The sequence below is a fragment of the Anguilla anguilla genome, chromosome 17, assembly GCF_013347855.1.
Source record: "Anguilla anguilla isolate fAngAng1 chromosome 17, fAngAng1.pri, whole genome shotgun sequence".
In the NCBI taxonomy this organism is placed as follows: domain Eukaryota; kingdom Metazoa; phylum Chordata; class Actinopteri; order Anguilliformes; family Anguillidae; genus Anguilla; species Anguilla anguilla.
In genome coordinates, this window is record NC_049217.1 from 12,536,583 (window position 1) to 12,552,794 (window position 16,212).

A 16,212-nucleotide genomic window follows, 5' to 3' on the forward strand; every position below is an offset into this window, starting at 1 on the left:
CTTTCATTAACAAGGTGTTTTTGCTGTCAGAATTGCCCCTCACTGGATGTTTTTTGTGCATCGCACCATTCTCTGTAAACTCTGGAGACTGTAGAAGGTGAGGACCCGAGGAGGGCAGCTGTTTCTGGGAAGCAGGAACCACCACATCTGGTACCAACCTTCATGCCACAGTCACAGCCACTTTGATCACACATCTTACGTACTGTAATGTTTGGACAAACAACAGCTAAACCTCTTCAGCTAGTCTGCATCCTTATATATTGAGTTGCAGCCACATGATTTGCTGTTTGGAGGAGCAGGCCATTTGTGTTCATGGCCAGCTGTATTTAATAGAGGCCAAAAAGTGACGACTGAGTGTGTATCTGGAGTTTTTCAGTGAAATACTTTTTTGAAAATAAATGACTTCAAATTTATTTGTATTTCTTTCATTTAATAGATGTTGAGCAGCCTTGATCAAGTGATCGATTTAATCACAGAATAAAGCTGAGTTACAACAGCGAGAAACGTGGGGCATATTAGATTTTTCAGGTTCTCCTGAAGTAACTTTCCTCTGGAGAGTTTCCCTACACCTGATGCTACCGCAATTTAGCACGTGTTGCCATCTTGTGGTAAGGCCAGGCCAAGCACAAATACAATTTATACCCCATCTTTGTCCACAAACCAGCTGAATGTGTAAACAAGTCCATGAAAAGATGGATAAAATGACTGGATTTAATGCGACTTTTATTCATTTTGTTGTAATAAAAAATGTATATGATTTTTGTCATTAGATCCGGCTTATTGCTGCATTTTCTTTTGGCATGGAGTCGGTTCATTTAGTCAAACCTTAGGTATAAGTAAAACAGTACTCGTTTGTCGTCCAAAAATAACACGCAGCACACTTAGCTTAAGTCTGATATTGTACTCAGGTTAAGTTATTTGTACACGAGGTTAATATGCCAGGCGTTATACAAAATTATATATTTATGGTAGTTCCGTAGATGTTTAACATGGCTAAACACACACAGAAGCAAGGGCTGCTGTTGTTATCTAGCAGACTAGCAGGCTAGCTGGCTAGCTGAATAACAACATCCAGGTCAGAGGTCGCACGGAAATCATTTCCTTCTAAATGGGGTCGCATGCAAACACATGTCTTGTATGTTTAAAACACACGGTGTGATTACCGGGAATTCTGATTAACAGTCCTCGTTTTGTACGTATTTATAAATGGCTATGCGTAATTGTAATGATATCAACGTGCATCAGATGTAATTCATTTTAGCAAAATGTTTGCCATCCGCAAAGGAGATTACTGTGCTAACTTAAGGTAGCTAGCTAGATTAGCCGGTGCAAAACCTGGGCAAGTGTATTTAGATTAGTGGTCGAACGTAATGCTGTATGAACAACCGGTTAGATATTATGTCATACTTGCATCTGCATGTGTAAACAGTATATTTTCTAGCTAATCTTGATTTTGTCATTCTTGTAGCTAGACTGCAATTCCACATGGAATTGGAAGACAGAGATTTCATCAACACCCCTCCGATGAAGACAGTGCGATTCGGTGGCAATGTCGTCAACACACTGGCCAAGTTCGAAAGGGTAAGATGAGTGCCAGTAACAACACTGATTGTTATACTACACGTTGGTCTTCTAAGTGTTCGTAAAAGTTTACTTTACTTTAGCTGGCCGGCTAAAACTACTCTTGTGTTTTCTAGGGTGACACCAGTGACTACGAGCTATTAAAACACCAGCTAACAGACCCAGATATTAAGGTGATTCTACATTGAATGTCTACAGCGCTTTCGTTATTTGGTTTCGGTTTTTAACGTTGTCGCAAAATTTCTTACCATGATGAGTGTCCGACCCGCAAGCGTCGAAAGGCGGTGGTAAACAATAATGCCACCACAGCGTCGAGTGTTTACCATAAAGCACTCATAAAAATGAAAGAAATCGCAGGCTACACGTTAAGAGTACATTTGGACCCACTAGCCTGTCTTTGACAACTTGGGGAGTAAAGCGGCTCACTTTTTAGTTAAGAAAATTGAAAAGTAACTTAAACGTCCAGTGAGCACCTCAAGTTCAGTATTTTAGTATAAGGTGCTGACCTATTATCATGCCTTTTCAGTGATTTCTCCAGAACGTCATCTTTGCCTGTGCACTCAGTTTCATTTACCCAAAACTGGCTGATACTCACTTCAGGTTTCTTATGTACTAACTACTGATTCTCCCCTCAATTTTATGGAGTTGTGCTGGGATCTCATGATATCACATAATAGGCCTACTACTTGAATAACCAGTTTTCGTTGGGTGGACCCTACAAAGGTTTATAAGCTCATCAATATAGCGAGGTGGACCCTACAATGCACACTAATTTAGCATACTTTCTTAAAATAAGAAAGTGTACTTGCTTCAACTTTCAGTACATGAAGTATACTCAAGTAGGCTATGGAAAATTGTATTAAAACACTGAGCTAGTTGTAAGGCAATATTTTTGAGTTTTATTAACTAAAAAGTCCCAAAGTTGCATGGAGTTTTTCTTTCTTTTTTTCCGAAGGGGTGCAGCACTATATGGCTTTAGACACTCCACGCTATGATGGCATTATAAACAGTTTAGTGGGTGATTGACAAGTATGTTTTATACATGGTGATGTAAATGTTGTGACAGCATACAGCCCCCCCCCTCCCCCCCCCAAAGATGGTATTTATCGATATAATTGCGCCTCTGTGGTAAAACATTTCTGTGCTCACGGGTCAGGGACTCTTCATGGTTAGAAATCCAGAATGTAAACAAGTCAGGGTATTCTTCACAGTAAGCAGAAATTTTGTACCACAACGTAACTGTATATTGAGCAGCCTGGGGTGCAGTTAGTTTTCAGTCCTGACATTAACTCTTGTCGTTTTCCTGCTGATTTGCAGGATGGTCAGATTATTAACTGGCTCCAGGAGTTTCGTAACTGCGTGACACAGCTCACCAAAGACCACGAGCAACTGGTATACGTCGTTTTGGTGAGGAACAAAAAAGATCATTCCCCAAACGCTTCTAAGATGGTTTTTCAGGGTGGAGGGATACTGATTTTTAACCCGTGTTTCTAGTTTCGTAGCTAATGAATTGTTTCCACTGTGCTGCTTTTGAGCGCAGAGGTTGCCGTGGCTCGGCCGGAGCGCGGCAGTGGTGGAGGAATACCTGGCGTTCCTTAGCAACCTGGTTTCCGCTCAGACAGTCTACCTGCGGTCCTGTCTTAAAATGGTCGTTTCCAACTTTACGCCCGGTGAGTTTTTTTTATTATTTGTTTTTAAACCGCGTCTTCTGTTTCCTGAGTATGTACCTGCATGCTGCAAAGAGTGAAATTTACGGAGTCCGTGTCTGTTCCGCAGGGAGAACGCTGATCCGAGAGGGGGACGTGAACATCTCCGACTCGGACGACGATGACGAAAGTAGGGCTGGATTCGGATCGGAATTTCATGCTTTTTTCCTGACATTACCTTCACTTGCTTTGATCTAGGAGTCCCCAAAATGCCTGGGTGACATATGACAACTGATTTATGAAAAGCGAGGGAGCAATTCTATTCCCTTGCTAGCTTGTTTTCCTTCCCTCCTGCCAAAGGTATAAAAATTAAATTGCAAGCTTCCCACAAGAAGGGAATCCTACAATGCAACGCTCCACATGCGAAGAAAGAATGAGTCAGTACCCAGCTGACAAAAGGAGGATGCAGTATTTTTTGTAGGATGCACGAGTGCATGTTCAGGGAAGGGAGTGTTAAGAATTGAGAATATTGAACTTTGTCAGATCCTGTAGCTTACATTTTTTAGTGAGGCTTTCTCACAAGAAGTCCTCACTAAAGGCATCACAGAGTTGGGCGATGGTGTTTTTAATGTGTTTTTATTATCACTCAGGGTCAGATAGGGTAAGGTTTCTATGAATTATTCATGAACCTTCTAGGGGGTTGCGTGGGCCGTTTGGTTCTGTTTTGGTTTTTTTTTCATCTGTCCTCCCTTGCAGAGCACCTGTTAAGTTCACTTGTTGCGTGTGACAAATTTAGTCGCAAAATGGCTCAATTGAGGGAGGAGAGCAAGGTACGGGAATGTGTTGAAGTGGAATTGAACATGGTGAAATATACCGGCTGTCCTAGAAACGTTGCATTTGAGACAGAAATCAATTTTTAGTGCAGTAAATTGCCCCCAAAATATTGTCTGGGCGGATAAGTTTTTAGGGACGAGACACTTTAAAAATGATTTACAAAATGTGCGCAGGCAGCGTTGATATAACTCACTCAAGGCTGCCCTGTATTTATTTAGAAGTGCTTGCCGTGTAAACATTGCTCAATTGGTGAAAGTGTAAACGCATTTCATGTTGATGGATTGATGCTCCTGTGCTAGTTCAGATAAAAGACAGCAGACAGACTTTTAGGCAGGACCGTAGTGTGCATATGCGTGTGTGTGCGTGCGCGCGCGTGTGCACGCGTGCATGTGTGTGTGTGCGTGCCCTTGTGCATGCATGCGCACGCTGTATCATATGCATGAATATGAGCAGGAGGTGGAGAAGTGTCTGATTTAGTTTCTTTATGCCCCTGGCCTCCGTAGGAGGCAGGAGGGGCATTATGTCAAGGCCCCGTCTGTCGTCCGTCCGTCCGTCCGTCCGTTGTCCGTCAACAATTTGGTTTCCGCTCATCTAACAGAAAACACCTTTGTCGATTTGGCTGATTTTTTGGTGGTGAATTGGACTTGACGACACGAAAGCTGGTTTCGATCGGTGACACCACCGCTCATTCCATCTTGAATGAGCGGTGGCGTCACCGATAGAAACCAGCCTTCGTGTGGTCAAGTCCAACGTGGTACATTATGTGATTCACAACATACAGTCGGGGGCATATGCCACGCTCTGTGGTGGCCTTGTGTAAAGCAGCACAGGTTCATGACCTACTTCATACAACATTGATCTACTGATACGATCATGAGCGCTCGTGGTTATATCCACATTTAAAATGAGTCTGCATTTAATTGTTTACTGCAATTAAAGACGGGAAGATCAACGTCTTTTCCCCCCCCCTATCCTTTTTCCCCCTTTTCCCTTTCCTGTTCATGCAGACCTGCCCAGGAACTTTGAGCTCTGCCACCAGGCCCTGCAGGTCATTGGGAGATACGTGCCATTGTGAGTAACAAGCTTCCCAAAGAAACAAGGGTTCTTTTTCTCTGAGTTTGATTTTAGTCAAGAATATTTTAAATCATTTTCTACTTGGATGATGGGCAGAATGCTGAATTAAGAACCAGTGTTGATTCAAGAACATGGATCACACTGTTCTTCCTTTTAGTTTTAAATCTGAGCTAGACCACACCTTTCTGCGTTAAGTGCTGTTTTCTGGTGTTTCATCTCCAGTACTGCGAGTGTGTGTGTGTGTGTGTGCGCCTGCGTGTCCACCTCTAACACTGGTAATGTTCTTTCAGCACCAGCCGGTTTCTGATGCCCATTCTGAGTGAAAACTTCCCATTTGTACAGAAGTCCTCCAGGACCCTGGTGAGAGTTTAGCTGTCCCCTCAACTGCCTGTCACTGATTTGTGTGTTTGGACATAGTTTTTTTTTTTTAACCTGGTGGATGTGTGAGAGTGTGAGCGTATGAGTGTATGAGCGTGTGAGAGTGAGTATGAGAGTGTGAGAGTGCTTTCTGACATGCATGCTGTGTGTTGTGTTGTTGTGCCAGCACATTTTGTGTTCTGTTGGGAGTGCTATATACAGAAGAATAGTATGTTTGTGTGTGCTGTGCTAATGTGTCGTGTTCTGTAGGAGTATGTATGTATACATGTACAGACGGGTGACAAATTAAAGGGAATGAATGAGTGGAGAAACATAACGAATGCAGGTGATTCTGTACAGGTGTACTGCATTATTTTGTACGTCGCTTTGGATAAAAGCATCTGCTAAATAAATGTAATGTAATCATACAATTAAGCAATAAACTATCCTATCATGCTCTGTGGCATGTATAAAGATGCTGAGCGGGTCCAGTTAACCTTGATTTTGGATCAAGATGGCAAAAGGAAAAGTTACTTGGAAAGAGGGTTAATTATTGGAGCACAGATGGAAGGAGCTTCAGTCACAAGGACTGCTCAACTGACTAGTGTTTCAATAGCAGCCGTGACTAAAGTGATGCCTGCATTTTGATCTGTTGGAAAGACCTCGGTAAATGGGGTCGAAAGCGCACATTCAATGACCCTGATGCTCGTGCATTAGTGCGATATGTAAGGAGAAACAGAAAAGAGCAACTCTTCCTCAAGTGACTGAAAGTGCCAATGCAGGATGTGATCAGACTGTGTCAACAAGAACAATCCTTCGACAACTACAAATGGAGGGACATTATAGCAGGGTTGCAGTGCATAAACCCCTCATTGCAATGACGAATGCACCTTTGAGAGGTCAGTGGTGCCAAAACCACAGCCACTGGTCTTCAGAGATGTGAAAAAAAGTGCTATGATCAGATGAGTCATCCTTCACCATATTCTCGACAAGTGGGTGAGTACATGTGTGGCGTACACCAAGAGGACGATACAGGCCTGAGTGCTTCACCCCTACAGTGTGGTGTGGTGTGGTGGCTCAGTTAAGCTGTGGGTAGCATTTTCCTGACATGTTTTGGGCCTGCTTGTCCCCTTACAGCAGATCAATGCAAAGTGATCACCTTTATGATGAAACATTTCTATCCTGATGGGAGTAGTCTCTTCCAGGTTGGCAATGCCCCCATTCACAGGGCACTCCACCACCACAATCATCAGAACACCAAATGAGGGAATATCTTTTGGAAGAATAGTGTTCCGTCCCTCCAGTAGAGTTCCTGAGATGGGTAGAATCTATGCCAAGGCGCACTGAAGCTGTTCTGGAGGCTTGTGGAGGCCCAAAACCTTACTAAGACACTATCTTGGTTTTTCCTTTAATTTATCACCCGTCTGTATGTATGCACAATATGTTCTAATGTTCCATGGTCTGTAGGAGTGCTCTGTAAAGGAGTCTGCATGTTCTAGTGTTCCATGTTCTGTCAGAGGCTTCTGTCAGAGGCTTTTGTTCAGAAGTATATATGTATGTATGTATATATGTATGTGTGTGTGTTCTGCAGGAGTGCTACGTGCAGTAGTGTGTATGTATATATGTATGTGTGTGTGTTCTGCAGGAGTGCTACGTGCAGTAGTGTGTATGTATATATGTATGTGTGTGTGTTCTGCAGGAGTGCTACGTGCAGTAGTGTGTATGTATATATGTATGTGTGTGTGTTCTGCAGGAGTGTGCAGTAGTATGTATGTATATATGTATGTGTGTGTGTTCTGCAGGAGTGCTACGTGCAGTAGTATGTATGTTTATATGTATGTGTGTGTGGTCTGCAGGAGTGCTACGTGCAGTAGTATGTATGTATATATGTATGTGTGTGTTCTGCAGGAGTGCTACGTGCAGCAGTATGTATTTGTGTGTGTTGTTCAGGAGTGCTACGTGCAGTAGTATGTATGTATTGATGTATGTGTGTGTGTGGATATGTATGTATATATATATGTGTGTGTGTTCTGCAGGAGTGCTACGTGCAGTAGTGTGTATGTATATATATATGTGTGTGTGTTCTGCAGGAGTGCTACGTGCATAACCTCCTGCGTGTGACCGTGTACTTCCCGCTGCTGCGCAGAGAGGTGCTGGAGCTGGTGGTGGGCAGAATGCTCAAGCTGGACGTGAGTAACCCCGCCCGCTGGTGAGGGCGGAGCCTGGCACCGCCCTCTCCTTCCACCGTCACTTGCATGCAGGCGTGTCTTCTGTTTTTGACGTACCGCGTTCGTTAAATCGTTAAAATCGCTGTGGAAATTTTACAGCAGTAATTAATGTGTCTTCCTTGGCAGAGCTATGGAATGGGGAAATACTATGTAAAACAGGGGACGATTTGCTTGTCAGATCTTTAATCCGATTGGTTATCGCACCGCGTTCCCCGTCGCTTCTGGTTGCTTCACTGGCCCGCCTCGCGTCGCCTGTCTCTCTCTCTCTGACCCCAGCCGGTCTGGGCTAAGGGTTCAAAGGTTAACAGTTAAGTTCTTCTGACCTCACTCACGATGAGGACAGGACAGAGAGAGCGAGAGAATGAAAACTGAAGGGGAGAGAAGGGGGAGGTGAGTCTCTCGGCCTGCTGCTGATCTACCCCGACCGACTGACGATAAGAAGGTACAAGAAAAAAAAAAAGTAAAACAACCACAGACCACACTGTTGACCAGCAGTGAACGTTGAACGCTTTAAATGAACCACGGTGGTGGAGGTATGACTGAAAATAGAACAAGCGAAACAGGAAAAGGAAGGAAACACCACAGTGTGCCTGCAGGATGAGAGAGAGAGAGAGAGAGAGAGAGAGAGAGCGGCTACCTCGAATCAGTGTCTCACGTAGTACGTGCGAGGCTCGCGCCCGCAACCCAACGCTGCGCCCGCAACCCAACACTGCCCCCGGGAGCAGCCAGCCCGCTAACGCCGCAGCCTGCGAGGGAAGAGGAGCGTTCACTCGACGCAGAAACACACTCGCATGACAGACCGAGAGAAGAATTACTGCAGAATTCAATTATAAAGAAGAGATAACTGGGAGCACACATCTCTGCCTTTTGTCTTTTGTTTGCAGACCTCCATGATGTTTTAGTTTCAGTAACTAGGTCTCCGTACTCATTAGCAATTCGTTTTCAAGAGTACGGTGGGTCGTGCGTGTTTTACATGAAAATGCGATTAACATGGAAGGAATTATCTTGTAATTAGCAATTAACCTGCAATTAAGAAATGCTATTGTAACTTACATTCATCTAATGTGGCCTTATTAGCCCCGGTGCTTAAGAGAAGACTGAGGAGACAGTACTGTGAGGAGGCGTTAAGTGTATGAGTGATGGTGGGAGCTCTGGTGCATTCCGCTGTCTCTTATCGTTGCAGGTCAGCGCCCCCCGCAGCGACATCGAGGAAGCGGAAGAAAACTCCGCCCAGCAGCCCGAAGGGGGCGGAGCCCAGGACGAGTGTCTTTTTGACATGGTAACCAGCCCGCCCTCGGAAGTATTCCCTTGATGCCCCATCTTTAGTTTTCCTTCGGCTGCGCCTGGGGCTTATGTTCGGAAAAACCTGTTGTCACGTTTTGTTGCCTTCTGCGATACGTTCGGTTTGTGTCCCGTCAAGATAAACGGCGTGTGACTGTTGCATCCCTCCACCTCTCCCTCTGCGCTCTGCAGTCGAACTGAAGCGTTCTGTTCTCCAGAAAACAGAAACGGTAAAATCCCTCGCGCTGCCCCTTGTCCCGCTAACGCAGGGGCTAACGGGCTACAGGGCGTTGGCGCACGACCCGCTCAGCCTCTCTGAAATTCCGCGCGTACGGCGGTGTTCTGGGGCGTCTCCCCTGCAGGCCAGGTGGCCCCCGGGGAAAGTGTCGTTGCTAAGCGCGCACCGTAGTCTGGTTACCCTGGGGGGACCGTGTTTGGGAAAGGGGGGCGCGTCCAAGTAAATACTTTCCCTGGGGTTTCCCTCGTTAGTGAACAGAGCCACGCTGCACGCCTGTATCAGTAAGACAGGATGTTATCGTTATTACTGCCTTTGTGAAGAACATGGTTCTAGAGACTACGCCCTGAATCTGAAATTGTACCTGTCGGCTCTTGTTTAATGTTGATGTTGTTGTTGTTGTTCTGATTGTGATTGAAAGTTCCAGTGATGGAATGAGGCTTGTATTTAAGAATGTTCTCTTATCGATTTTAAGGATGAGGATGATGGTCCAGAGGCGAAGTCCTCCGAGGCAGCAGGGGGCGCTGTGATGGCTCACCCGGTAGCAGACCGGCTGGACACGCTCATGGCCGTGCTGCTGTCCTACATAAAGGACGTCTGCTACGTGAACGGTGAGGGGCCGTCCCGTAGACCGTGTGGGGTGTGAGTCTTCACCGCGCCGCAACGTTGTGCTTGTTTGTCGCACAGTGTCTGTACCACGGTTGCGTTTGTTTGCGTTGCCTGGATGCTGACTGCTCTGTAACGTGGTTGTGTTTGTGTGTGACTCTCAGGTTCCTTGGAGTTGGACCGTACCAAGGAGCTGTACAGGGACCTGGTCTCCGTGTTCGATAAGCTGGTTCTGCCCACTCACGCTTCCAGCCACGTGCAGTACGCCCTCTTCTACCTCTGCAGCTTCCGCCTGGTGAGGAAGAGCCCTTTAACGTATCAGTACACGCTCAGCGCGGTGTGCGTGTGCTTGTGTGTGTGTGAGTTGTTGTTTTATCACTGTTTGTATAACTAAATGTACAGCTGATATGATGCAGACAGTGTTCAAGTGAAAGTGACAGTGTTAGGTGAGGTGGGAGTACTTAGGTGATGTTTGCTCATTTCAGGTACAGGTGACAGTGTTCAGGTGATGTTTGTGTGGTTCAGGTAAAGGTGACAGTGTTCAGGTGATGTTTGCGTGGTTCAGGTAAAGGTGGCTGTGTTCACGTGAGGTTTGTGTGGTTCAGGTAAAGGTGACGGTGTTCAGATGAGATTTGTGTGGTTCAGCTGAAGGTGTTCAGGTGAGGTGTTCACTCTCTCTCAGGGCCTTGCTGAGGCCTTTCTGGAGCACCTTTGGAAGATCACGCAGAGCCCCGCCCAGCCCGCTGTCCTACGCCAGGCAGCCGCCGCCTACATCGGCAGCTTCCTGGCAAGAGCCAAATTCCTGCCCGTTGCGTAAGTGCTTATCCTCCCTACACCCTACCTTCTCTTTCCTCCCTACACCCTACCCACTAGCCCCTACTCTCTACCCTCCATAGCACCCTTCCCCATTCTCCCTACCCACTACTCTCTACCCTCCATAGCACCCTTCCTTATCCTCCCTATCCACTATCCCCTACTCTCTACCCTCCCTATACCCTACCTGCTACCTCCCCCCCCCCCCCCCACACCTCTAATCTCCTACCCACTATTGAACACATGACATCACCGTCTCCCCGCCCTCCTGCCTGTGATGTACTGGAGTGCTGCTCCCTGTTATCCTGCCGTATTCGCGCTGCACGGTGATTTGCGCTGACCAATCGCGCGTCTCCGTCCCCGCAGCACGGTGAGGGCGTGTCTGGACCTGCTGGTGCCCTGGCTGCATCGCTACATCGACGGCCAGGACTCGGGCTCCAAGGCCTTCTGCGACGTGGCCCTGCACGGGCCATTCTACACCGCCTGCCAGACCGTCTTCTACACCCTCATCTTCCGCCACCGCGCCATCTTGGAGGGCAGCATGCGCCAAGGTGAGACGCCCCAAAAAACACAACAGAACCCGAACGTGAGAACGGAGCACCCTGTGCTACGTCAGGCCTGGGCCTGGGCACACCACAGGTCTCTGTTCAGTGCTGTGTGTGTTTCAGTGTGTGTTAATGTGCTCTAGTGTGTGTCTCCATGCTGTGCATGTTGTGTATGTGGTTTGCCTTTAAGCTGTGTGTATAGAGCCTATGTGTGTGTGTGTGTGTGTGTGTGTGTGTGTGTGTGTCTATGTCTGTGTCTGTGCGTGCCTGTGCATGTGTGCGTGTATATGTATGTGCTCACAGTAATCAGTGCTGTGTGTGTGTGTGTGTGTGTGTGTATGTGCATGTGTGCTTGTATGTTCTCACAGTAATCAGTGCTGTGTGTGTGTGTGTGTGTGCGCCTGTGCATGTGTGTGTATGTGTATGTGCATGTGTGCTTGTATGTTCTCACAGTAATCAGTGCTGTGTGTGTGTGTGTGTGTGTGTGTGTGTGTGTGTATATGTGTATGTGCATGTGCATGTGTGCTTGTATGTTCTCACAGTAATCAGTGCTGTGTGTGTGTGTGTGTGCGTGCCTGTGCATGTGTGTGTATGTGTATGTGTATGTGCATGTGTGCTTGTATGTTCTCACAGTAATCAGTGCTGTGTGTCTGTGCTCCCAGGCTTGGCCTACCTGCAGGGCCTGAACCTGGAGCGGATCGTGATGTGCCGACTCAACCCGCTGAAGGTCTGCCTGCCTGCCGTTACCAACATGTTTGCAGCCATCACCAGGTAAGGCTCCATCACCGAGTAATCAGCTAACACTCTGTAATCAGGTAAGGCTCCATCACCGAGTAATCAGCTAACGCTCTGTAGTCAGGTAATCAGGTAAGGCTCCATCACCGAGTAATCAGCTAACGCTCTGTAGTCAGGTAATCAGGTAAGGCTCCATCACCGAGTAATCAGCTAACGCTCTGTAGTCAGGTAATCAGGTAAGGCTCCATCACCGAGTAATCAGCTAACGCTCTGTAGTCAGGTAATCAGGTGAGGCTCAGCCACCTGTTTCTGTGATTTGGTGCTTTACAGCACACCCTCTTCTCCAGCGCCATAAAATATCGCTGCACTCAGTAGGTTAATAAGAGCAGCATTCGGGAAGGGACTGAGCATTTACAGCCAGTAACAGCTAGAACAAGTGCCGGAGCCAGCTGTGATAAACGATAGCCGTGACTTGATTGGTCAGTGAGCTGCCTGTCCGTGCCTCCGTCCCGCCTGTAGGAAGTACCAGCTGGTGTTCTGCTACACCATCATCGAGCGCAACAGCCGGCTCATGCTGCCGACGGTGAGGAACAGCCAGGGCGGCAGCGCCACGCTCACCAACACCAACGCGCTGGACAGCTTCTTCCCCTTCGACCCCTACCTGCTGAAGAGGTACTGAGCACGGCTGGCCCTGGGTCTGGGGCTCCCTCCTTTTAAAACCACTTCCCTTCTGATATTAACAAAGGAAGAAAGTTTTTTTTTTCGTTTTTTTTTAAATATTTAAGCATGCAAGATGTGTCCATCTTTTATGCAAATACTGTAGTTTCACTGTGTAGTCTGGCATTGTTAGGGTGTTAAATTAGCAAGCCGTTGACTCTGATGTTTACCCCTGATGAAATCTGCAATGTGTTTCTGCACTAGCAGACTGTATCGGAAGTATTGTGGATTTCTCTCAGAAATAAATATGGCGATAAAATAATTCTCATCTGATAATATCCGATAATATCTATCTCATCTGATTTTGTATTGAGCTTGGATAGTGTTTGTATTGGATAGTATTAGTGTCTGACAGTGTTGTGCAGTATTTGTTGCAGAGATTAAATGGTCTTCACTTTGGCTGTTCCCAGGTCACGGAAGTTCATTGAGCCGCTGTACCAGGTGTGGGAGGAGCCAGGCGACTGTGAGGTGGATGCTCCCAGGAAGCCAGTCAGACAGGTGATTGCCCCTGGGAACGTGATTGGTTGGCTCTGTGGTGGCCCTTCATTTCCATTCACTGTGATGTAATAAACCTCCAGTGCAGGTAAACCGAGATGCGTACAGAGAGGTCTACACAGACTTCTGCTTTCTCATGGTTTTAAAAAGTTCATTTTTCAGTTTACTTTTATCAGCTTGACTAACATTCCATTCATATTGCCAAACATATAACAAACATAACACAATAAGACAATGCAATATATCAGAATTAAAAAAAATGTCCTGTGTGCTGATTGGTGGGCAGTGACTAGTTCTGGATGCTGATTGGTGCTGGGTGCTCTGTTGCAGTGCTCAGCAGAAGAGGAGGACGATTTCCTGCAGGGCGAGGCAGTCCAGACGGACGGAGTGGTTGGCATGACGCCCGGATCCTACGAGTCGCACCTGCACAGCCCCCGCAGCGTGGGCTCTCCTCCAATCGCCTTCCTCCACCGCCCCTTCTAGCTCCGCCCTCCACCCCTGCCCCCTTGACCCAGCTGCTGCAGCGTGGCAAGATGGCCGCCGCTCAGGAATCTGCAGGCGAGTGGGGCACGCCCAGGGGGTGTGTCTGTAGCCACGCCCTGCGGAGTCTGTCTGTGGTCATGCTCCAGGGGGTGTGTCTGTAGCCACGCCCTGCGGAGTCTGTCTGTAGCCACGCCCCACGGAGTCTGTCTGTGGTCATGCTCCAGGGGGTGTGTCTGTAGCCATGCCCCACGGAGTCTGTCTGTGGCCATGCCCCATGGGGTGTGTCTGTGGTCATGCTCCAGGGGGTGTGTCTGTAGCCACGCCCTGCGGAGTCTGTCTGTAGCCACGCCCCACGGAGTCTGTCTGTGGTCATGCTCCAGGGGGTGTGTCTGTAGCCATGCCCCACGGAGTCTGTCTGTGGCCATGCCCCAGGGGGTGTGTCTGTGGTCGTGCTCCAGGGGGTGTGTCTGTAGCCATGCCCCACGGAGTCTGTCTGTGGCCATGCCCCAGGTGGTGTGTCTGTGGTCATGCTCCAGGGGGTGTGTCTGTAGCCACGCCCTGCAGAGTCTGTCCGTGGCCATGCCCCAGGGGGTGTGTCTGTGGTCATGCTCCAGGGGGTGTGTCTGTAGCCATGCCCCAGTGGGGGGTGTCCTTGGCCATGCCCGTTACCGCCATGGTCAGGACCTGCAGCGACCACCGATGGTCTCGTCAGTCCCTGTCTGCGTTTTGACCATTTAAGGGATGGCCCCTCATGAACTGCACCGTAGAATAGACCGATCTTCCCAAAACTCAAGCTGGGTATCACAGCCCCCTGGCGGGTAGTGGGCGGGTATATGTATGGGGCGAAATAATTTATCGTCTGTTGTACACTTTCCAGTAGCATTCACTCCAGTGGAATTAAATGCTGCAGCTGTTATGTGCGTAACATGAGTTACAGCACACATGCCTAGGTAATGGACGGTGTGCTTCCATTTTAATTCCACATCTGAAGGGTTGGTAACAGAAAGATTAAGTGAGTCTTGGAGTTGGAATGATCCACAATGTGTGTGTGTGTGTGTGTGTGCGTTCGTGTTTGCGTGTGATGGGTGGGAGGTCGCAGCTACAAACGGATAGATGCGAGATCCACATTACACTTTCTTCTGCTGTTCCTGTAACCATGGAAATCATAAACGCCAATATGTCTCGAGGCGGTCTCTGTTTTCTCTCTCAATATGTCTTGAAAATCGAGCAAAACAGCATAAGGACGTTTTTATTGCCTAGAGTTCAGTTTTCAGTCTAGTTGGACTGTGAAGGGAAACCCTTTCCTTATATGAGGTGCACAGATGTATGAAATCATTCTGTTGATTTTTTTTAGTGAGTAGGGTGAAGTGTTGGGGGAAAATGTCTGGACTTAAGACATTGCACCAACAGTGCCCCCCAGTGGACACAGCGTGTCCTGCATTTGCTCTGACAAGCGCATTCATTGCAGTTAGATTTGTGCTCTGTTTGAGTTTTAATTCAGCTGCTCTATCGCCCGACCAAACTTAAAGGCTTTTTAACTAACAGTGTGGGAGGCTGTGTGTTTGGATGGGCATTAAGAAACAAGCTTAAGGACTGTTCTGTCAGTAAAATTCATAATGCTCTTGCTCAACTCCTGAATATTGGTACACATTCAGAATTATGGGAGAAGATTTTAACACACTGTCTTTTATGTGCTGGTGCTCCTGTAGTTGATTTTATGTGTCTTTTCATCTGAAGTTGTGTTCACCCTTCTTTTCTCTGCTTTCATTTTGTGGACTTTGATTTCTGCAGTGATGGATGTTTTCATTAAATGGGGCTGTAGCTGCTGTTGTTGATTCTGTACAGGCATTTCTGCGTGCATATCTGCTTATGACCTGTGTCTGGATTTTGGAATAATTGCGAGCCTGAAAACTAAATCCCATTTCAACAGAAGTAATGTTTATGAAACATTTATTTTTGACAACTGATCATTTTGTACTTTCAAATTGTAATTTGCTTTCAAGAAAACTGACCTTTGGTTCCAATCGACTGTTTTTTGACATTTGTGTGCATCGCTAACTGCCATTGCTAACAAATTGTACATCACACTACCTTTGCAACTCTCCTGAAATGAAATGTTTATTATGCGATATCGTTTTAAAAACCAAAGGCGAAATCACAAATGATCACCCTAGCTTTAATGGGTAGAACTGATGTATTTAAGAGACTTTTGTACAAACGTGCTGCAATAAAATCTTGCTCTGTACACAGAAGGATTTGATTTCACTAGTTGTTTCATTTTCATAACCCAGACTGAGTGAATGAACGAATGCCAGATTACACAAACAATTGTAAATTAACAGATGAATATAACCCCAGATTTTGCCTCTGCTGGACACCAATTACAGTCTATAAATCCCCATCTCTTCCATCACAGCTGATGCGCAGTCAGAGTTCTGGCACAAAATGGCTGCCAGGTGAGTTTGCTCCTTTCACCAAACAGTAATGACACAGAGATGAAAGGAGCCATAAATAAAATCTAATATAAAGAAACTACGAGGACAGCCCATTCAGCCCAACAATGCTCGCCTTTTTCCTATCGC

General features: G+C 46.9%; 1 protein-coding gene across 2 annotated transcripts; it reads left to right on the forward strand.

The window, feature by feature from the left end:
* Positions 1-1,075: 1,075 nt before the first annotated feature.
* Positions 1,076-15,885, forward strand: rrn3 (RRN3 homolog, RNA polymerase I transcription factor). Of its 2 annotated transcripts, none has more exons than XM_035398812.1 (18): positions 1,076-1,192; positions 1,473-1,581; positions 1,698-1,754; positions 2,899-2,988; positions 3,122-3,251; positions 3,358-3,417; positions 5,069-5,132; positions 5,426-5,495; positions 7,583-7,681; positions 8,904-8,999; positions 9,712-9,847; positions 10,007-10,137; positions 10,525-10,655; positions 11,022-11,206; positions 11,863-11,971; positions 12,455-12,607; positions 13,063-13,150; positions 13,478-15,885. In XM_035398812.1, the coding sequence occupies exons 2-18, from the start codon at positions 1,486-1,488 to the stop codon at positions 13,628-13,630; spliced, it is 1,848 nt and encodes a 615-aa protein (XP_035254703.1). In that variant the 5' UTR covers positions 1,076-1,192; positions 1,473-1,485; the 3' UTR covers positions 13,631-15,885. The 2 variants fall into 2 exon arrangements, with proteins under 2 accessions (XP_035254703.1, XP_035254702.1); XM_035398811.1 differs by having other exon boundaries at positions 1,091-1,192; positions 1,469-1,581.
* The last annotated feature ends 327 nt before the right edge of the window (positions 15,886-16,212 follow it).

Bases quoted from the DNA above. Each gene is read 5' to 3' on its own strand.
- rrn3 (XM_035398812.1), top strand. From the start codon at position 1,486: ATGGAATTGGAAGACAGAGATTTCATCAACACCCCTCCGATGAAGACA. The intron at 12,608-13,062 runs GTACTGAGCACG...GGCTGTTCCCAG, and splicing joins GACCCCTACCTGCTGAAGAG to GTCACGGAAGTTCATTGAGC. The intron at 13,151-13,477 runs GTGATTGCCCCT...GCTCTGTTGCAG, and splicing joins CCAGGAAGCCAGTCAGACAG to TGCTCAGCAGAAGAGGAGGA.